At 44.3% G+C, this 21,905-nt stretch overlaps 2 protein-coding genes and 1 long non-coding RNA gene across 9 annotated transcripts in view; 1 reads left to right on the forward strand and 2 right to left on the reverse strand.

Annotated features, from left to right (window-relative positions):
- The window catches only part of RASGEF1A (RasGEF domain family member 1A), a 216,602-nt gene extending 195,791 nt beyond the window's left edge, over positions 1-20,811 (reverse strand). The window contains exon 1 of the mRNA XM_072806212.1: positions 20,721-20,811. The gene's annotated coding sequence lies outside the window, so the exon portion shown is untranslated. The remainder of the gene's footprint in view (positions 1-20,720) is intronic.
- On the reverse strand, positions 1,293-21,879 carry HNRNPF (heterogeneous nuclear ribonucleoprotein F). 7 transcript variants are annotated; one of them, XM_072806227.1, is made up of 5 exons: positions 21,790-21,854; positions 21,405-21,469; positions 8,434-8,571; positions 6,575-6,639; positions 1,293-3,212 (listed from the first exon to the last, which is right to left on the reverse strand). In XM_072806227.1, the coding sequence occupies exon 5, from the start codon at positions 3,159-3,161 to the stop codon at positions 1,917-1,919; it is 1,245 nt and encodes a 414-aa protein (XP_072662328.1). In that variant the 5' UTR covers positions 3,162-3,212; positions 6,575-6,639; positions 8,434-8,571; positions 21,405-21,469; positions 21,790-21,854; the 3' UTR covers positions 1,293-1,916. The 7 variants fall into 7 exon arrangements, with proteins under 7 accessions (XP_072662328.1, XP_072662326.1, XP_072662327.1 ...); XM_072806225.1 differs by lacking the exon at positions 8,434-8,571 and having other exon boundaries at positions 21,790-21,879; XM_072806226.1 differs by lacking the exons at positions 21,405-21,469; positions 21,790-21,854 and adding an exon at positions 9,329-9,485.
- Positions 9,301-12,471, forward strand: LOC140621195 (uncharacterized). The gene is made up of 2 exons (XR_012020945.1): positions 9,301-9,571; positions 10,152-12,471. It is a non-coding gene; the product is annotated as an uncharacterized lncRNA (long non-coding RNA).
- Positions 21,880-21,905: the final 26 nt, after the last annotated feature.

Here is a 21,905-nt window from a genome sequence, read left to right on the forward strand (position 1 = left end):
TTATTTGGACTCTAAACTGAGGTAGGGAGGCTTTTAGGGGGTGAATATACTCCTTAAATCTTCACTACCTTATCAGATCTTGGTCTTTCATGGCATCTTACCATTTACAGATTTCTTAAGCTCCCAGGTGCTGCTCTACCTGGGTTTCTCTGGGTCGTCATAACCCAGAGAGCCCTTCCCTCTGGTGGACTGTTGTTGGAAGACTTGGGAACATGGTGGACCCATGGGATGGGAGAGACCCTGTGAGCAAGCTTTAGACCAGGTGCATCTCTGCCTCCCGAGAAATCTCACATTACCTAGTCTTCACAGTGGATCTTCCTACTTCAGCCTGTGTCCAAGCACCTCTGGCATTTCTGGGCACTGCTGCTGCCCTATTTCAAGCCAGGAGTCTGCAGAACACTGGTTGGAAAGAGGGCAGGTAAGGTGGGCCTGTGAAGCTATAGGAGGCCGAGGTAAGATATTAGTCTACATAAATGCTTATTTAATAAAATCTTCAGGAGCTTACCCAACAGAACATTGACTCTTTGAAATAAAAGGATGATCCCAGAAGTGGTGTAGTTAGGCTATCTAGGCTACATTCTATGGTTATCAAAAACAAGTGGGGGGTGGGTGGGGAAAAAAAGCTTTATCAGTTAAAAATTAACCTCCATTCACATCTCAAAAGTCTGTTTGAGTGTTATGTCAAAGTTAATAGTGATGGCAATATGCTGTGTGCAGAGCTGCCTGGAATTTGGACACTGTTTTCTCTTGCTAGGTAGAGGATGACTTTCTAATTTGGAAACAGGTCTGTCCCAAGATTTATGTGTATTCAGTAATAACCTGTGATTTCTAACCCAGGATTATTAGAGCTAGCATGGAAAAAAAATGTTCAAATCAGTAACTTCATATAAAAAAAAAAAAAAACCACCCTGAAACAAAATGTGGTTGTGATTAAAAGACTGCCAAAGTATGTGGCACCCAAAATTAAGGGTCTTTAGCTATGAGAAATGAATGTGACTCCAGTATAAGAGAAGAGCGGGACATTACAGCTGAGCAGTCCAGTCTCAAAGGAGGCTAGGCCTGCGTGCTGCTTCTATTTTCATACTCCCGTGTTTCCAGTCACCATTTCTACCGCTCATGTTTAACATTTTTAAAAATCAAACTTTTAATTTAGCCTTGGTATAGGAATAAGGGAAATCTTAGATTCCATGTGCTAAATTAGTTTTGAAATTCACACTGAAATACAGCAGTATTAAAACAAATTCTCTTCAACCACCCATTTTGCTTTTTGGTGAGTATATAGTCGGTGCCAGTCATTGTGAAAAAATCTTTATTTTAAGAAAAAAATTTAGTTAACAAAAAAATTTAACAAGTTTCACTTAGCAAAATACACCCAAAAGGAAATCACAGTACAAAGAAAGTTTTAAGTCAAGGCCTCACCAATTCCTACAGTATTAGTAATGTGTCTCAATTTTCAAAACTAACTTATTTTTTAAAAGCTTAAACTTAACCTAAAAAGATTTTAAATGAAAATAAACTAGAATGAACAAACAGGAGAAATGTTCCTCTTTGAATCAGGGATCTAGCACCTTGAGTTTTCCAAAAAAGCACGTCTCCCCAATGTGTTCACGGTGATGTGGTGTAAAAGATCCATTTAATGTACTTAAAACTACTTTAACTCAGATAACATCACTCTGAAGTACACTACCCAAAATGTTAATTGAGAAAAGCTGAAAATAGTTTTAGTTTACTCAATATCACATGCTAGAAGAAAGTTTGCATGAGAAAACACTGAAGAGGTAATTTTTTAATCCAGATTTCACAAACTCATGGTGCAAAATGGGTCCCACAGCTTCCTCTAGAGTAATAATTGCTTTTCACTGCTTGTTGGCTGCCTGTGAAAATTTGATTGCAATAACTCAAATGCTCCTACAAAACTAGTCATATCCACCCATGCTGTTCTGGCCTCCATAGCCAGCCCCGTAACAGCCACTCACAGACTGGCTCTCGAGGCCACTGTAAGTCGACTGGGCTGACACTCCCATGCCTTGCATCATCTGGCTGCTATATGCCCCATTGCTGGCCCCAGTTGTGGAATTCAGGAAAAGTTCTATGTATCTGTGTTGCATGTTGGCCCGGTCTTTGGACATAGCTGCCACAGCTTCTTCGTGAGTGGCAAACTCAACATCAGCTTCACCCGTCACTCTTCCATCAGGGCCAATCTCAATATGGACTCTCACAGGGTTGAGTGGAGAGAAGAAGTTGTAAATGTCGTTCTCGGTAGCTTTGTACGGCAGCCCTCTCATGTGGACACAGTGTCCAGTGGTGCTCTGGACGGTGAACTCGCCATCTCCATATCTGTGGTCATACATGCCCGAGAGACAGTAGCTGAGGTCTCTCCCGAACAGATCAGTGGTGAAGCCGTAGCCATCGCTGAGGCCACTGTACTCCTCATAGCCCCCATAGCCTGCACTATAAGCACCAGACCTCATCCTCTCCAGGCCTGCTTGCTTGACAATGCCAATATACCTCCTGGCTGTGCCAGGGCGGTCATAGGGCCCCGGCCGCTGTACAGACATGAACTTCAGAGGAGGATCTGAGTATGACCTAACTTCTTCCTGACTGCTCTTAAACACTTCAATATATCTGTGCCCTATTCTCTCCTTGTGCTTCCCGAGGGCCTTCTCAGCTAACTCCTGGGAGGCAAACTGCACAAAGGCTTCCCCTGTAATCTTGCCCTCGGGGTCCACAGGCAGTGTGATCCCGTTTGGCACAATTTCCAACCCTGAGAAGAACTGAACGATTTCTTCCTTGGTGCATCCAAATGGGAGTCCTCGAAGCCGCACGAAGCCATCATTGGCGGTGTCGGCACTGTTTGGACCACTGTGCTTCAACACCCAATCCATCTCGGTTCTGTGGGACTTGAACACCTCAATGTACCGGTGTCCCATGCTTTCCCTGTCTTTTTTAAGGGCCATTTTTACATCATCTTCTGATTCAAGTTCAACAAAAGCCTCACCACTCTGCCTGCCTTCTCTAGTGTAGATGAAATGAACGCCTGCAGCCCCATCATGAATTGTGCAGTCAGAAAGGAAATTCTGCACATCCTCAACAGAGCAGGACCAGGGCAGGCCACGGAGCTTGACCACAAAGCCTTCACCTCCCTCGGGGCCCAGCATCATGGACACTTGAGAGGACAGACGTCAAACAAGCTTGGGTGCAGTTTTTTGTGGCTGAAAAGAAAGCAAAAACTTTACATAATTTTTCATTTATTATGTACAAGAATATGCAGTAAATCTTATTTTTCTGATTTTACAGATGAAAAAATAAAATGTTAAGAAATACACCCAATACATTTGAACTCAGATTCAATCCCAGGTCTCCCCTAAAATGTACATATTACAGACTGAAAAAGAATTAGGAATCTAAAAAAAAAAAAAAAAAATACAATAGTGATCTAGAAGCCTCTGTCAGTAAGCCACAGCCTATCAATTCTAATGGTCAGTTATTTTAAGTTCTAAAGGGAAGACAAAAGAATGAAATAAGCCAATATTTAGAAATAGAGAACTTCTCAGAACTGGAGGAAAGTGAGATTATGACACTCAAGTAAAAGAGTATTTTCTTGTTACTAGAGAAAAGACAGAGCAAATTTGTAATAATATAAGCAGGGGAATGGCAGATGGAGCAGCAGGCTCCACGCTGACCAGGAGACTGATATTGGTTATCAATCCCAGGGCTCTGGGATCACAACCTGAGCTCAAGGCAGATGTTTAACTGACTGAGCCACCCAGGTGTCCCTTGGCTCATAATTTTAATAAATTACAGTAATTTCAGTATTTGATGAAGTCACTATGCAGCACTTAATCATTTTTTTTAAAACTGCCAACGTGCAAAAGGATGATTTTGTAATGACTTTGGCCCCATCCCCCTATAACAGATTTCATATGCTCTTCCTCCTCTTTTGTACGTGTGAAGTAAAACAGCTCAGGAAGTTTAAGTTATCTATTTCCTGGCTGTACCAGGTAGCTCAGTGTCACATAGCCAGGCCAAATGGTTCACATTGTGGACCAGACAGTTCTTTGTTGTAGGGAATAGGCCTGTGCACTATAGGCTGGAAGGCAACATCCCTTGCCTCTGCCTACAAGCTGCCAGTAGCAATACCCTCCCCCCAGGTGTGACAACCCCACAGATTTCCAGATATTTCCAAATGTTCCCTGAGGGTAAAACCTACTCCCAGCTGAGAATGACTACTGTAGAATCAGGATCACCAACCTTAAAGTGGGCCCTCAATACTGCCTACAGTTCTACCACACACACACACACACACACACACACACACACACACTTGCCCAAAGCCCTGAGCTGTCTGTGGCAACCTCACCTTTTCTCATTCCCCCCATCTGCAGCTGATTCAAAGAACAGCGACTACGTGAAGGAACTGCCACATGCCACAAAGTCTAGGAATTTATAAACAAGCAGTTGCTTCTCTTGTTAGCTGATATCATTAGCAGGATCACAATCCTGCTCTGGTCCCAACTCCACTCACCCTAGAAAAAACTTTTAAGGCTCCACACCTAGCGTGAAGCCTAACGTGGGGCTTGAGCTCACAACCCTGCATGATCAAGACCTGAGCTGAGATCAAGAGTTGGACACTTAAATAACCAAGCTATCCAGGTGCCAAGAGAAACTTCTCTTCAGTCTTTTCACTGAAGACCACCTTCTTAGTAATTAAGAATGTCCATTCGGAACTAATGCCATTATATACCATTTTACTTGTTCCCACAGCAGAATTTAACCACTCCCCCTGGAAATCCTTTCTCCCTCTTAAAGAAGATGCAACCTTCTGGTTTTCCTATTAATTTTGATTGGTTCTCCTAGCTGTTTCCTTTGAGTCCTTCCTCCACATTCAACTGCTGGGAATCACTGAGCTTGGGTGAATTCTTTTCTAGGCAGCCTTAAGTGATCTCCCTCCACGGTCAACTAGGTCTGGGCCCAGGACACTCAAGTACCCAGCCTCAGGAAGCCTGGCATACAAAACTTGACTCCATAGCTCTGATACACCACAAACGAAAGAATTATTTTCTCTGGAACTCTTTTATAGCACCTCATCAGCAGGTATAGATAGCCTTACCTGTCATCCTGAGGTTCTAGAAAGGTAAGTGAAGTAATCCTTGGACAACTTCACCCAAGCCCTCAAATCTAAAGAATTCATTACCATTCTGGAGTGTCCCATTCATCACCCTCAACCACATTCCTAAATTCTATTCAACTACTCTGGATTTCCAACAATATAAAGAGCTCAATAATCTCCTCCTCCGTGATTTCAATTGTCAAACTTTTTCTTTCTATAGCCCTCCTATCCCTTTCTACTTCCTCATTTCTAATTCCAGCACCAACAGCCCATGCCAGGATATTCTCATCTGGTTCTTAAACTTCTCCAAGTGTAATGGCTAGCCCTTACTGCAACTCAATCTGCAGCTCAAGTGTTCTCCTAAACTCACTTTATGTCATTCTCTTGTTCCAAATCAGTGGCTTCCCACTGGCACTAGAACAGAAACCACAGAGCTAAGGGGGTACTTACACCTTGCAACTTTGGCCTACAACACATTTATCTAGCTTGCATTGCTCCCAATAAAAAAAGAAAAAAAAAAAAGGGAAAAAAAAGCCCTCTTTGATTCATTGTGCCTGAATTGTGCCAGGCTTTCTGCTGCATTTGACTACACGTAGTAATCATCTCCCCAAATATACTCCCCACCCAACCTCCTGCCTAGCTAAATCCTACTAATCCTTAAAGCCTCAGTTCAAACATACGACCTCTTTCCACAAGATCTTCTTCTACAAGTTCTCTTATTTCTACACTCCGTAGCATTCTTGTTCTGATTTGTTTAAAATGTGTCTTCAAAACTGCTCTGAGAGCCTAGCAGGGACAGTCTGTTCCGTTGGCCACTGTGGCCCCACCCCCAGCACAGCAGGCCCAAGATTAGGGAGAGATTAACTGATTGGCCAAGTGAGGTCAACACCTCCCTCCACAACATGGCAGTCTAGGCAGAAAAAGACATGCAGGAAGCATAAACGAACACAGGTATTTAAGAATTACTTACACAGACAGGCATTTAAGAATTACTTAAAACACCTAACAATACAGTACAGATTATAAATGTTTTGCTTGAGAAAGTCTGAAAAACAAAGGGACTTCTCTGAAGGCAAGGTGAAGACTACTCTTCTAAAAAACAGGTCTACATGTAAACTTATCGCTTATTTATACTCCAGAATTAATTTTCTCTTACACTTCTCATGGGAAGTCCTATAACCTGCTAACTCCTTATTCTTCTAAACTTCAGATGGAATTCAAATTTAACTTTAGGTGCAAATATAATTCAGTATCTCCACTTTATCCTCAGAACCTTCTACATTTGAATTCCTTGGAGTTTTGCAGTACCTAGGACATCAACTAGAACTCAACAGAAGAGTACTGTTGGTTTCTGCTCCTTAGATTTTTAAAACTAGCAACAATAATTTTTACTTCACACTAAGAAACATCCTGTTTAAATATACCACACACAAAACAGAAATTACTTTTCTTAAAAGAGCTCACCTTAAAGAACCACCTGAGGGGGGATGCCCACAGTCGGAGACACTCCTGGTAGGTAACGAACTGTCCTAAAAAAAGAGCGATAAGGCGGTCTTGCCTCAGTGCCCCAGCACACACCAGAGCAACCAGGGGTGGTGGCGCCGGGGTCAGGATGGGCTTCTGCTCCCCTTCTCCTTGAAGAGTCAGGACTGGTACTGCAGGAGGGCCTTTAAAGTCCTAAGGCTTCCAAAATTAAAGCACATACCCAAGACTGCCCCCACAGTATTTAAAAGGTTTATCTTTTCAAAGGGTAATACGGGGGATAACAGCAGGGAAACATCCCACCAGCCTTGATGAGACTTACTTAGAAGGCGCTTAAGCTCAGTGAAGAAATCTAAATACCAAAGGTGGGAGGGGTTTCTTCAGGGAGGGGGTGGAGCAAGGCCACAACTGTTGTGGGTAGGGAAGGGACCAGAGGCAGGAGGGGAGACTAGGATGAGCTCCATCAAGTATGCTAGAATTGTTCCAACAGGATTTACGATTTTTACCAGTTACAAGGGGGGGGGGGGGGGGGGGGGGGGGGGCGCAGCGGCCTAGGGTGGAGATACTCAAAGTTTTTCCTTCCAAGTTTTATTTGGTAACTTTTCTTGTGACCTGAATTTGCTCCGACATTGAGAATAAAGGGAGGAAATTTTGAAATATGTTTTTCAACAGGAAAAACAAAATCACTACCATCACTCACAGCCAAGTGATGAGAATATCCCCGAAGACCAGGATATGTGAAATCCACGGGGTACATCTGAGAAACTAAACCACATTCTTAATTTTGGAAAAGTGTAACTGGGAAACTCAAGTGAATTTCGCTGAACACGTAGTCTTAAATTTGCCGTCTTACTAGTTTTCTCTATTATTAAATACTATCTGGAGGATGGTCGGGAGCCCCGTATAAATGCAAAGTATTACAGTTTAAGAAGCAATAATTTCAAAATCTCTGGAAGATGGCTTTTAGAAAGCTTCACTGTCCTTCCCCTGTACCCCCATAAGAGTGAAATCCAAAAAAGGTAGAAGAACCCAGGTATCTTGATTCCTTTCTCTGGTTCACTCCACCTCCTTCCAGTGTTGTCTGCAAACCAACACCTAGGGGACCCTCCCTGGACAAGCATGTGCAGGGGCGGCCAGAGACACTGCAGCCAATTTTCAAAGGACTGAAATGGGCACGTGTACACAAGCTGAAGCACTGATAGAGCATGGGTCTCACCAGAGCCACCACCTTGCAATCGCCGCATGTGAAAAAATACTGCTCTTAGGTCCCACACCTAAAGATAATTTAACTGTACTGTACCCTACAGGATGTAGCCAAGGATTTTGCACAACTCCCCCAGGTGCATGGATTCTAGTTGAGCGTGCACAGACCACCCACGGAAGTGTTAAAATGCAGATTCTGAAACAATAGATGTGAATAGGGAAGATTCCGCATTTCTAAAAAAAGTCCTAGGGCTCCTGTAAGGTCCTCCTTCACTGTACTGGTTAGACGGGATTTAGTTTGGATTCAGGTAGATCCAATCAAGATAAAGAGGGTGCGCCTCGGAGTGTCACGACTGATTAGATTTATCTAAGCAGTACAAGGGCGGCTTAACATCCCATCCTCTCGGTTCAGGGAGGGGTACTCAGTGGGACCCTGGCTTCACCCTCTTTTGTGTTAGCAGTAGGACCTAGCGCATGTTCACCCTTATTTGTAAATAAATATTCACCTGCAGCTCGTAGCACGCACAAGGCAGGTTGTCCTGAATGTCTTAATTACTCACAAAGTTCTACTCTTAAATCACAGTGAGCGAGAGACACTGCCTCAGGACTACGCAGCTCTTTTTTGCTCTAAGACTTACCGCTGAGGGGATCAGGACTGATTTCTATTTTCACCAAACAAACGCAGTTTACAGCCAAAGGACCCCTAATTCCACCCGACGCTTAAAAACGCAGAAGGCTCCGGGCAAGGTCCAGGTGCGACTCCTTTTGTTATTGGCCTGAAAACGAAACTGGCTGTGGGGAAGCGCTTCTAGCGGGGGTGGAAAGTGCGCCCTTAAGCTCGCGGCCGCGCGGGCCGCCAGGGGCGCGCCTGAGCGATTTCGGCGGGAAGCACAGCGGCGGTCGCAGGCGCCGAGCTCGCCGGGCGGGGGGACCTGTACGAGGCGCGGGGCGGGGGGCCCACCAGGCCTCTACTTGGTGGATCCGAAAACGTACGATCCACCCGGCCCCACAGGAAAATGGGAGCCCAGTGCGCCTCTCCGCGGGGCCTGGGCGGGGTCAGCGGGAGCTTCCGGGGCGGGGGCGGAACGAGCGGAGGTGGGGGGAGAGAAGCTCCGGGCCGGGCGGGAGGGGGCCTGGGCTGGCGGGGGGGGGGGGGGGAGGGTAGTTTGCCGCCGGGGTGGGGGTGGGGCCGAGTTCCAGGCCAGGCTTCCCGGAGCTGCAGGGAGGGGGCGGAGCTCCCGAGTCGGGGGGGGGGGGCTTTCTGGGGCGACCAGGGAAGAGTTCCCGGGACCCGTGCGGGGCGGAGCTGTCGGGTCGGGTCGGGGGGACTTCCTGGGGCAGGGGGGCTACGGGGGGAGGACAGAGGAAGAGTTCCTAAGACACTGAGGGTAAAGAAAGAGTTCCTGGCGCGGGCGGGCCGGGGGGTTGTGGGGGAGGGGCGAGTTCCCGGGGCTCGCCGAGGCGGGGTGGGTCGGGGGCCGGGGGAGGGCGGACGGGCAGGCGGGTGGGGGTCGTCCGCTCGCGGCGGCTCACCACGACGGGTCCGGAGTCCGGAAGGCCGACGCGCGGGGCTGCGTCCCGGAGGCAGAGGCCGCGTGACTGAGGGCGGCGGGCCGGACGTGGGTCACGGGGTGTAAAGGAGGAAGTGCCACCGATGGGCCCGCCAAGATGTCACCAATGGAAACGCGTCCTGCAGGTGCGGCCCGCGCGGTCGGCCCAGGCAGGAAGTGGGAGGACGGAGGGAAGGAAGAAAAGCAACGAGGAAGACCGTTCCGAGTGAGTTCTCAGGAAAGGTGCCAGGATGGGGAAAAGTCCAGAGTACCAGCGCAGGGGAGGGGTAGATCGGCACGGTTTCTTTGGGGGAAAAAATTCTCTGAAAGTAGGAAGAATTTAGAATGGAAACTAAAGGACAAAAGGTAGAACTTCTTTGTATATACAGTACCTTGTTTTTTATATTTCGCCACAAACTCGTGTAAATATTTTGCATCAGTTTAAAACTCGCAATTTTTAATACCCAGCAAAGAATTAATTTCATGAACCCGTGAATCCGCGTTCAAACGAACAATTATATTAAGGAATTTAAATTCTTTAATTATGGTGCTGTGATTTTATTTTTTGGAGTCAATACTTAAATATATTTAAGGTCTAGTTTCTAAGTGGATGGAGTAGGATTACAGATGAAAGGGTGATGATTTAGTAAACTAGGTGAACACCCCTAGTTTCACACACTTGAAACTAGGTGAGAGGGTACGTCGAGCTTCCTTATACTTTTGTATTTTCTGTATGCTAAATACTTTTAAATAATGAAATTATTTAAGAAAAAGCCGACTGAATCTACTTACTATGAAATTAATAGGATTTACAAGGAAGAGGAACCTACTAGATGAGAGTAGGCAAACCCAGACTAAATTCTACAAGAACAAATGAGTTCAGTGCTTCATTACAAAACAGCTCCAAGGGAAAAGACCAAGTAAGCACATAACCGAATAAAATAAACTTAAGACATTTATCAAGGATTCTCAATACATGGGGCATATTTGGATTTTGAGTCATTTATAAACATTTTATATCTAAACACTGACTAAAAATGTTATTAAAATCTTTCATATTAAAGTGTATTTACTTGTTTTAGATATGTAACTGTAGGTGTGTTTAAATATAAGGGAATTAGTTTCTAGACATTCACTTGGAAGTATCTGTGAATGAGAATACATTGGCTAGAATTTGCTTGAAAATTATTAGAAGGAGGGGGATATAAAGAAAAACTGTCACATTACCTGATTGGTAATTGTGGAAGCTGGGCAACAAGATTCAAAATCCACCCATTCATGGAAGGACACAGGGACTAAAAACTCATGAATTCAAGAGAAAACAATATTCTTTAGAAAAATTAAGCCACAAGATTAGCTTGTTTTTGGAAAGAATATCTCTACAGAACTGAAGTACCCTGACTACTTACTTCATAAGCATTTATAACTTCTTGAAAACCTCTTCAAAATATATTTTTGTTAATTTATATGATTGGTATGCATTTTCTCACTTATTTTAGTTTCCTGCAGTTAATAAGTACGTCTTACATATGCCTTCTTGACTTAACTGGTTGGTGACACTGGGGAGGTGACTGTTAATAATTGATCAGCCATGATATGGCTCCTGCCCAGTGAAGAAACAACATGTACGCAAGACACGGGGGAGCATGTTGTATTGAGACCAGTGAAAGAGGAAAAGCAGAGGAAGATCCTCCACAGCCCTGAAAGCCTGGTTTGGTATTTTGTACTTTAGTCTAAGGCCAATGGGAAGTCATTTGTTTCAAAATGGAATGTGGTGTAATTTGTTTTTGCTTTTCAACAGGACAGCCTAGCTGCTATCTGGAAAAGAAATGGTGGGAACAGATGCACAGAGAGGGGATGGGAAAGCAATGAGACAAGTTTGGAAAAACTGATGGTAACCTGCAATAAAAACGGTGCCCTTGGGGATCCCTGGGTGGCTCAGCGGTTTAGCGCCTGCCTTTGGCCCAGGGTGCGATCCTGGAGTCCTGGGATCGAGGCCGCATCGGGCTCCCTGCATGGAGCCTGCTTCTCCCTCTGCCTGTGTCTCCTGCCTCTCTATCATGAATGAATGAATGAATGAATGAATGAATGGTGCCCTTCATTGTGGTAGAAATGAAGCTAATGTTCAAGGATGAGTGATGTGCAATAGATAAAATTATCCGAAATTGGGAGTTATTCGCTAACTCAGAAATATTGTGCACTTACAAAATGCAGGCACTGTGCTAGGTCCACAAAACAGTGGACTAGAAAATCCATAAAGAAAGGAAGAAATAAATGTATGATGACAAATTCTGAATGACCTAAAACTAAATAATGGGGATCAACTAACACTGGAGCTGAGGAAGTGACATTTAAACAGACACAAAGCAGGGGTGGGAGAAGGGGGGGGTGAAAATTTCCCCTGGTAAATACCTGAGGTATAAAAAGTAGATTTTAGAAGACTATTATTTTTTTGTTCCTTTGTAGGTTATCCTACTTCCTCCTCCCTGAATACTTGTTCAAATTCTTTATATGTTTGTTTGTTTGTTTATTTATTTATTCATAAGAGACACAGAAAGAGAGAGAGAGGCAGAGACCTAGGCAGAGGGAGAAGCAGGCTCCATGCAAGGAGCCCGATGCGGGACTCAGATCCCGGATTCCAGGATAACACTGAGCCAAAGCAGACACTCAACTGAGCCACCCCGGTGTCCCTCTTTATATGTTTTAAATGCAGCCCTTTTGCCAGTGTCTGTTTTTGTGTTGCTTTGTATAAATATTTTACTTTGTGGTGAGTCCTTTTATTATTTTTTAAGAGATTTTATTTTTTAAAGTAATCTCTACACCCAACAAGGCTTGAACTTAACGTCAAGGATCAAGAGTCGTCCCATGCTATACCAAACTGAGCCAGCCAGGTTACCCATGGTGAATCATTTTAATCTTCATACTCAGTTCTTATTAAGTTCACAGGAGAGGGATGCCTGGGTGGCTCAGCAGTTAAGAGTCTGTGTTTGCCCAGGGCGTGATCCTGGGGTCCCGGGATCGAGTCCCACATCAGGCTCCCTGCATGGAGCCTGCTTCTCTCTCTGCCTATGTCTCTACCTCTCTGTGTGTCTTTCATGAATAAATAAATAAAATCTTAAAAATTCACACGAGAGTTTTAGATATATTTCTGCTGCTTATGTCTGTTTTCCACTTGAGGAGCAAAGATGGGCCTAGGGAAAAAGCAAATTCCCTGTCTAGGGATGGTATGTGAGCAAAGCCCAGACCCTTAATTTGTGATGGATAATTTTCCTGTTCCACTGGAAATTACATTGGAAACCACAAAAGTCTCTTCCAACCCAACAATTTATGAAGTCCCAACTCAGTGGCTCTTAAACTTTTTCTCCTGTCAGATACTCACTTGAGAATATAAGTTCTGAACCAACCACTTCAAGAAAGCACACTCCCACAGCTGTATCAAAATTTTCAAGGGGTTCATGCATCTGAAGTATGAGAACTCTGACCCTAATTTGTATAACAACCCAAATTCAATACATAAAGCTCCCTCAGAGCTATTAAGGAGAGAGAAGCTGGGCAGCCTGGGTGGCTCAGCAGTTTAGCACCGCCTTCAGCCCGGGGCGTGATCCTGGAGACCCAGGATGGAGTCCCATGTCGGGCTCCCTGCATGGAGCCTGCTTCTCCCTCTCCCTGTGTCTCTGCCTCTCTCTCTCTCTCTCTCATAAATAAATAAATAAATAAAATCTTAAAAAAAAAAAAAAGAGAAGCTGTAGATGGATTAAATACATTATTAACATTCTAGATGTTTATTGCTAATACTACATTTTTATCCATCAAAGAGGATATATATGAAAAAAAAAAAAGAGGATATATATGATCCATATGCAACAAGAAAGCTGTTTTCCATGATCTTTTCATTATTAGGCCTTTTAGTTTATATACTGTAGCTAAATCTGAGGTAATAATACACTTTCCCTCGGTATTCACTTCTCAAAAGCTGTGTTAACTAAAAGGCAAAAATAGTATGTGAAATTAGGTAAATTATAATGCCTGTATTAAAATTATCACAAGGGACAAATTTTTACCCAACATAGAACAAGCAACTGTTGCTCTATGGTACTACTGATTGCATACTGCAGGTGACTCAAGAATCAAAATCTAAGTTACCAGGTTAAGTTTTCATAAATAGAAACACTGCTACTTGATGTCCCTTGCTAAAGATCCTAGAGCTGGGCAAAGGCCTTAGGATGCCTTGTGGGTTACACTCACGGTCTCCAGAGAGATGGTTGTAGTACATGCCCACAGCCCCTCAAGGGGCCTAGAGTTTCCTCCTGGGGCTCTATGGAGACTTGACACCTTGTCAGGCCCCATGCAGTTGCCATAGGAGCTGAGACTGCTATAGCATCTTGGGCTCCATGTTTGCTGCTCAGGGGACCACAGTATACTGCCCTGGGAGAGTGGAGAACAGAACCAAGAGGAAAGAAACGTAACAATGCACAGAAGAGTGGCTCAGGCACCCAGAAAGAATACCATGCATTCAGACAACAGCTTATTAACAGCAGTTTTAAGGGAATGAGAAGCGCTAGACGAAACACTAATTTTTTTAGGAGAAAAAAATAACGACCACTTTCAGATACTCAATTACAGAATACTAAACTTTTTTAGTACTAAAAATTGAATTTTGAATTTATAAAGTTAGTAATGAATTGAAGGCACAGTGGACTAAAAACCAAGTAGAAGAAATATCTCAAAAAAATAATAAAGGGAAAAAATATATGAAATTTGGAGGACACAAGATGTAACACGAGACAAAAGAAGTAACATGTCAATAATAGGAATTCCAGTAAGAGAAAAAGACACAAACGGAGGCAAGAGAACAGATAAAGAATGGAAAGGAGATTTTCCTGGCTAAGATAAACGTGGTCATGTAGTTCCCAACAGATATTTTTAAAAGACACAACCTAAGCATATGTTGCTAAAACTCCTAAATTTAAAGTATAGAGAAAAAAAAGATTTGGAAAAAGAACAAACTGGGTACAAAGGATAAAAATATGATCGTTAACCACATGTGCCTACTGAACACTTGAAAGTGACAATTACGAATTGTGAGGTGCTGTTAAGTATAAAATGCACACTGAACTGCAAAGATTAAAACAAGTATGTAACAGATCTCAACGTTAAAATACTGATTACACGTCGAAATATTTTGAATAACAGCCAATCAAAATATATTATTAAAAAATACTAAATAAAAATATCAAAACATCCCAACTCATTCTACAAAAGTCAGTATTACCCTGTTTTATGGGCTGAAATGTGTGTCCAAAATTTAGATGCTTAAGTCCTAACCCCAGCACCTCAAAATGTGAAATCTGGATAGCCTTTTTACAAAATGAGGCCATCAGAGTGAGCCATATTCCATTATGACTGGTATCCTTTTAGAAGGGGAAATTTGGACATAGACCCAATGACGTTAAGACACAGAAGACAGCCATCTAACAAACGAAGGAGAGAGGTCTGGAATATATCATTTCCTCACTGCCTTTACAGGGAACCAACCCTGCTGATACCTTGATGTAGGATTTCTGGCCTCCGTAACTGCAAGACAATAAATTTCTATTCTTTAAACAACCCAGTCCATATTATTTTATTATGGCAGCCCTAGTAAACTCATATATTGATAGCAAAACCAGACAGACATCACGGGAAGGGATAACTACATACTAATATCCTTTATGAGTAAAGGTGTAAAATTCCTCAATAAAATACTACACACTGAAACCAGCCAACATGTAAGAAAGGTTATACACCATGACCAAATAGGATTCATCCCAGGAATGCTTACAGGTATTTCAATGTAAGAAAATGTTCTTGAATTAGATAGTAGTGATGGTTTTCACAATGTTGTAAATATACTAAAAACCTCTGATTTGTACCCTTTAAACTGGGTGAACTGTATGGTATGTGAATTATATCTTGATTAAAAAATGAAACAAATTACATTTGTTACTCATACTCTGTTGGACAGCCTAATTCTAAACAAATGTTATGGAAAGCAAAACAAAAACCTATGGAGATGTCAATAATGGGTCGCCTTTGCAATGTAGACAGACTTACGAGAGTGTGACCAGGAATTTGTAATATTCACACTAGGTGAGAATTTTTGTAAAAGCAGCATACAGAGAAACCTAATAGGCATTCAGAATATTTCATTCTAGCCCTGTGCGCGCCCCCCCCTTAAGGATTACTGCTTTTTGTGCCAGGTTTAAGAGATCTTTTTCTTAGGCCAAGGCCATATGGATATATATTTAACTTTTATTTTTTAAAGATTTTTATTTATTCATGAAAGACAGAGAGAGGCAAAGAAACAGGCAGAGAGGCAGAAGCAGGCTCCATGCAGGGAGGCCGATGTGGGACTCAATTCCAGAACTCCGGGATCATGCCCTGAGCCGAAGGCAGATACTCAACCGCTGAGCCACCCAGGCATTCCTATATGTAACTTTATAAGCTTCGTTATTTTCATCTACATTTCTGTATTGATCTACAATCAACCTGGAATTGATTTTCCATTTTCAAGAGTGTTAAAATTAGTTTATCGAGTTTCACAGGTTAATTTTGCTCATGAACTCAAGATGAAAAGCTCCTAAGGAAATTATCAGCCAACCAAATCTAGCTATATACAAAGTAATAATCATGACCAAGTTGGGTTTATTCCAAAAATGCAATTGTAGTTCATCATTTCAAAGTCAGTCCCTGCAATCTGTCACACTGACATATTTATGACGGTAAAAGTTAACTTAGAATTTCTCATGTTTTATGAGAAATGCTAAGAAATAGCCTACACAATATAAAGAAAAGCAAGGAAAATGGATAAACTGGGAACAGGAAAACTTTTCTGACCATGACCCAAAACCCACAACACAGGAAAAAAACGAAAAATTTCATTACATAAATACAAATAAAACCTCAAAATAAAAAACAAAAATAAAATATAAAACCTCCACACCTCTTATGCATAGCTAAAAGAACACCAAGCTAAGCAAAAATATCGATAAAAAGGGAAAGATATTTCCAATTTTTTCCCTAAAGCTTTAACATATGTTCCTTTATAGAGTATCTAAAATAAGAAAGTCCAACCACCCAAAAAGGAAAATGGGCTAGAGGCATAGAGAGTCAACAGAAAAAGAAATGACCTTAAACATGAAAAGATGTTCCACCTTTCCCATCTAAGATAAATTAAAATTTTAAATCAAGTAACATTGGGACAGCTGCGTGGCTCAGCAGTTGAGCGGCTGCCTTTCAGAGCATGAAGGATCCAGGATCAAGAATCGAGTCGCACATTGGGCTTCCAGCATGGAGGGAGCCTGCTTCTCCCTCTGCCTATGTCTCTGCCTCTCTCTGTGTCTCTCATGAATAAATAAAATCTTAAAAAATAATAAAATAATAAAATAAAATGAAGTAACATTGAAAATATCTACCATACTGGCAAAAATTACAGAAGTCTGAAAACACATCCTCTTGGCAAGGTTATAAATACCTTTTGTGGCACTTTCACTTACCATTTGTGGATATATTCAATGGCCAAAAAAACAAAAAAACAAAACAAAACAAAACAAAAAAGCAAAGACACCTGTAAAAGCCATTCATCTCAGCTCTATTTCTAAGAGGAAAAGGCTAGAAACAACCCAACTGCCCACCAATAAAGGCCAGTTGAATAAACTAGTGGACACACTTAATGGAAGTATTACACCTTACTAAGGAAGGCATCAAAGATCACTGTGGTTGGGTCAAGAAAAGTCAGAAACCAATCTGAAGGGCTCCCACTGGCCACAAAAAATATTTTGTGCACCAAAGAGAATAAAAGCCACAGTGGATTAAAATACATCCTATATGTTAAAACCCCAACTTCATAATGATACTAGAAAAAGTGTCTTTGGCACATGCTATTATGCTGAATACTGATAAATGCCAGGAATAATGAAATCAAAAGCAACCTGTCATTTATAAAGTACAGCTTAGAATAACCAAATGATTAACAAAGTTTCCTCTCTATGGAACTATTCCTACTAATAAATGAGGAGTATTTAAAATGTCACTAATTTGGAAACATTAACAAAACAATGCATTCAGGGAAAGACCATCAAAGGCTGCTAACATCACAAGGGGAGTTAAGTACCTCTCTCCAAAGGAGTCCACAGCACCTCCAATGAAGTATTCTTTCCAAAAACAAAAAAAAAAATCTCAAGGGAACCAGAACAGCCTTTAGAGGAAAAGTAGAGGTCAGAGACTCAAACATCACCATTGAATATAATCAGAAAAAAAAACCCAAAGCCAAGAAAGGAACTCTATGTGACACTCAACCCAATTTACTAAACAAGGATAGAGAACCTCTAGATTGCACTAATAACCACACTTACGATGTGGTTAGTACAAACTGAGATGTGCTGTAGATATAAAGTACACACTGCATTCTGAAAGCTTAATTTGAAAAAAAAAAAGTAACTTAAAAATTACACGAGGAAATATTTTGAATATATGTTAATATGTTAAATTATTAGAACGAACGTTTCTTTGTACTATTAAAAAATGTGAAATTACACATGGCTTCCATTATATTTCCATTGAACAGCACTGCTGTGATAAACTGAATTTGAGATGTATCTACCAAATATAAGGTATGACCCTTGTTTGGATTCCGGTTCAAGCCAGCTACAAAAAAAGATCATTAAAAAAAATTATACAGTCAGGTGCATTTGAACACAGGGTATTTGATGATCTCAAGGAATTATTATTTCTTCAAGTGTGATAATGGTACTATAGTTGTATTTTTTAAATCCACAGAATATAAACTAAAATATTTACGGATATAGGACTACTGGGTGGCTCAGTGGTTGAGCGTCTGCCTTCAGCAGCTCAGGGCATGATCTTGGGGTCTGGGGATGGAGTCCCACATTAGGCTCCCTGTGAGGAGTCTGCTTTCCCTCTGAACTAGATGTATCTGCCTCCTGTCTCTCATGAATAAAATCTTTCAATATTTATGGATATAAACATTATGTCTGGGATTTGCTGTCAAATAAGCCAGACTGGCCTTAGATGAGCCTGATTTTCCTTCAGATCAGCCTCTTGGTTTTCCACAAGAACCCCAAATGAGGGCAGTAAGATGAGAGCAGGGTCCCTGGCAGAGGAGGGCAGTCCCTGTCAGCCAGATCTGAATCCTATTCTATCCCTGGCCAAGTGACTTCATTTTCCACTCGGCCTCCATTTTCTCATCTGTACAACAGGGATAACAGCAATACCCTCCCCTCTTACAGACTGGTCATGAGCATGTGCCATCAAAATATGGTCAAATTCCTAGCTCTGTGCCTGGACCCAATAAGGGGCAATTAATGTGCTCTCCAAAAAGTCTGAGTGAGTGCCAGAGCTCAGATTGAGGAGGAGACCCCTTCACATTTTTGCAGCCCCTGCAGGCACTTATCCTGGATGGGCCCGGGATGTCTCCACACTCACCTTCAGTTTTGGCCATATCTGAAGACTAACCTATTTTGATCAATCTTTTCACTTAAATCAATTCACATTTTTACCTGAATATTTTATGTTTACAGGAAGCTTTGTAGCAATACTTTTATTTTTTTTAAAGGAGAGCAAATTGTCATTGATAAAGGCCATTGTTTTTTTTTAAGATTTTATTTATTTATTTATTCATGAGACACACACACACAGAGAAAGAGGCGGAGACACAGGCAGAAGAAGAAGCAGGTTCCGTGCAGGGAGCCCAACGTGGGACTTGGTTCCAGGTCTCCAGGATCATACCCTGGGCTAAAGGCGGCGCTAAATCGCTGAGCCACCCGGGCTGCCCTGTAGCAAGACTTTTAAATGAAAACCAGTCACCTGCTAATTTTTTTTTTTAAATTACAGGGACACCTGGCTGGCTCAGCAGTTGAGCGTCTGCCTTTGGCTCAGGGCGTGATCCTGGAGTTCCGGGATCGAGTCCCATATGGGGCTCCCTGTGTGGAGCCTGCTTCTCCCTCTGTCTATGTCTCTCAAGAATAAAAATTTAAAAAGTAATAAAATTTAAAAATTGCCAAAAAAATACCACAAAAACAATGTTAAAATTTTAAAAACTAGGGACGCCTAGGGGGGCTCAGCGGTTGAGGGTCTCTGCCTTCGGCTCAGGGCGTGATCCAAGGACCCAGGATCAAGTCCCACATCGGTCTCCCCCGGTCTCCCCGTGAGGAGCCTGCTTCTCCCTCTGCCTGTGTCTCTGCCTCTCATGAATAAATAAAATCTTTTTAAAAAATTATTTTAAAACCTAAAATAAAAAAGACCTAGTATGTAATAAATCTAATCAAATTACAGAAATGCATACAGGCACAAGAGATGACTAAAGATGGGCTTGCTTAAAGACCAGTAATTAGTAACATCAGCAACCTCTCCCAAACTTCATAAGTAGAAATTTACTCACTTCAAAATGAAGAATCTTGACTAGAAATTAACACTGAAAACATCACTTTTCACTGACATACCCCAACGCATTTTTTTGTCTAACCGGAGAACCCGAAGTATTTTCATTCTTACTAGAAATTCAGAAACCGTTAACCTTTAAAAAAATGACTGTAAGTAATAGAATTACATTTAAGATAGGGAATTTCGACCACGTTTTGAACTGAAAGAGTATCTGAAGTGTTCAGAGCTCTTCCAGCGCCACCAACTTCCGGAGACCTGAGGCGCGGCGTTAACCTTGGGCACCTCGGGGGCCCCCTTCCCGGCGGGCGGTTCCCCCCACTCAGCGAGCCGTAGCTCGCGGACCCCGCTCCCGCCACGCACGCGGCCGCGGGGCAGACAGGAGCCCGGACACCCCCAGGTAGCTGTGAGAGCTAAAGGAAGCACGTTCCTGCGTCCTGAGGCCTCGGGGGAAGGGAACTACTGCGAGGAGAGTCCGGCCGGCGGGCCCGGCCCGAGGGACGCGGGGCGGCGGGGGAGGGGGTTCCTGCTGGAGCTGGGGAAGGGGCTCTCCGGGGTCTGGGGATTTGTCCGGCGAGAACCTGAGAGCTCCTGAAGGGAACAGACCAACAGGGAGGGGCCTGTGGCCTCCTAACCCGGTCTATAAAAGACGGGGTCGGGCGAGTCCCCGGACTCTGCCGGCGTCACCAGGCCGCCCGGCGCCACTTTCAGGGACCCACGCGGGCACACCGAAGGTAGAGGGCGCAGCGCAAGCGCCGGCAGAGTCCAGAAGTTTCTTAGGCGCAGTCAAGAACCAGCAAAAAATACATTCAAGGATACAAAGAAATAAAGGGCAAGGGAAAAAGAAACGGCCGATTAAGCTCGCTCCGCGTAAGTGTGGTCACCCGGCAGAGATAACGAGAACCAAAGAGTTTCTACCCAAAAACCAGACACAATACCTCTAAAAGCAGGAGACAAAACGGAGACCGGCGCTCGGCACTCACACGCCACACCGAGAGGAAGAAAAGGCCTCAAAGACCGAAAGTGGAGGCTCAGCGAGCGGGAACGTGGGAGGGGGGAGGAGTCAGTTGCCAACCAGTCTGGTGCAACTCAACCACGTGAAAGTACTGCTTTCATTTTTAAATGAAGCCCCTCTCCCACGGTCGTCAGGTGCCCTCGCGCTATTTCTGGCAGGGCGCTCAAGCTCTGCTAACCCCGGAGGCCGCACCAGGCCTTTCCTCCCTCCCTGCCTCCCGCGGCCCTGAATCCCAGCCCAGCGGTCCAGTCCCCGAGGGGATGGCTCTTGATCTCAGGCCTGCCTCCCCGCACCCGCGATCTCAGTCCAGGGGTCCAGTCCCCGACTCTACGGCCGTGGACTTCTGACCCCACCTTCCGTGACCCCAATTCTCAGCCCCAGGGGGCCCAGTCCCTGACCTCAGCCCCTGCCTCTCCCGACCCCAACCCTCAGCCCCTGCGTGCCCAATGCCCATTCGGTCCCCGTGGGTGAGGCCCCTGACTTCAGACCTAGCCTCCCCCAAATCCGAATCCCAGCCCCGCCGCCCCCAGCCCAGAGGGCCCGGTTCTCGGTCCGTCCCAGTGGTGCGGCCCTCAGCCTCCGCCCCGCCGCCCGTCCCGCCCCTCACCTCGGGCTCCGGGTCTCCACGCTCCCGCTCTTCACATCCGGCACCTCGATCGTCCCTCTGAGCACCTAGAGGAGGGTGGAACGCGGGGAACTTGGCAGTTGTAGCTGAGGCAGTTGAGGCTTGTTTACCATCACCATGGAAACCCCTGGCAGCGCGCCCTGGGCGGGGCCCCGAGGGGCGGGGCCTGGCGCGCGGCCGGCCCCGGCGCACAACTCCCGCCCGTCGGGCGCACGCGGCGTTTCCCGCAGCCCGCTTGCTCCGGGCTCGCCCAGTCCCCGCTCGGCCGCACCCCAGCACCCGAGGGCCGCTGCCCGGAGAGCCCGCGCCCCCACCCCACTTCCGGCTGCTGGCGTGACCGCCGGCCGCTTTCCCCGCGGAACCCCACCTTCTTCTCCAGGAAGACGCGGCGAAGGGCTACTTCCACCACGGAGCCGGAAGGACGCGAGGAGCGCGGCGGGGCGGGGCGGGGCCTCCGCGGCGTGCGTCCAGGGGCGGGGCCGC

This window comes from Canis lupus, chromosome 29 (genome assembly GCF_048164855.1).
Source record: "Canis lupus baileyi chromosome 29, mCanLup2.hap1, whole genome shotgun sequence".
Taxonomy (NCBI): Eukaryota; Metazoa; Chordata; class Mammalia; order Carnivora; family Canidae; genus Canis; species Canis lupus.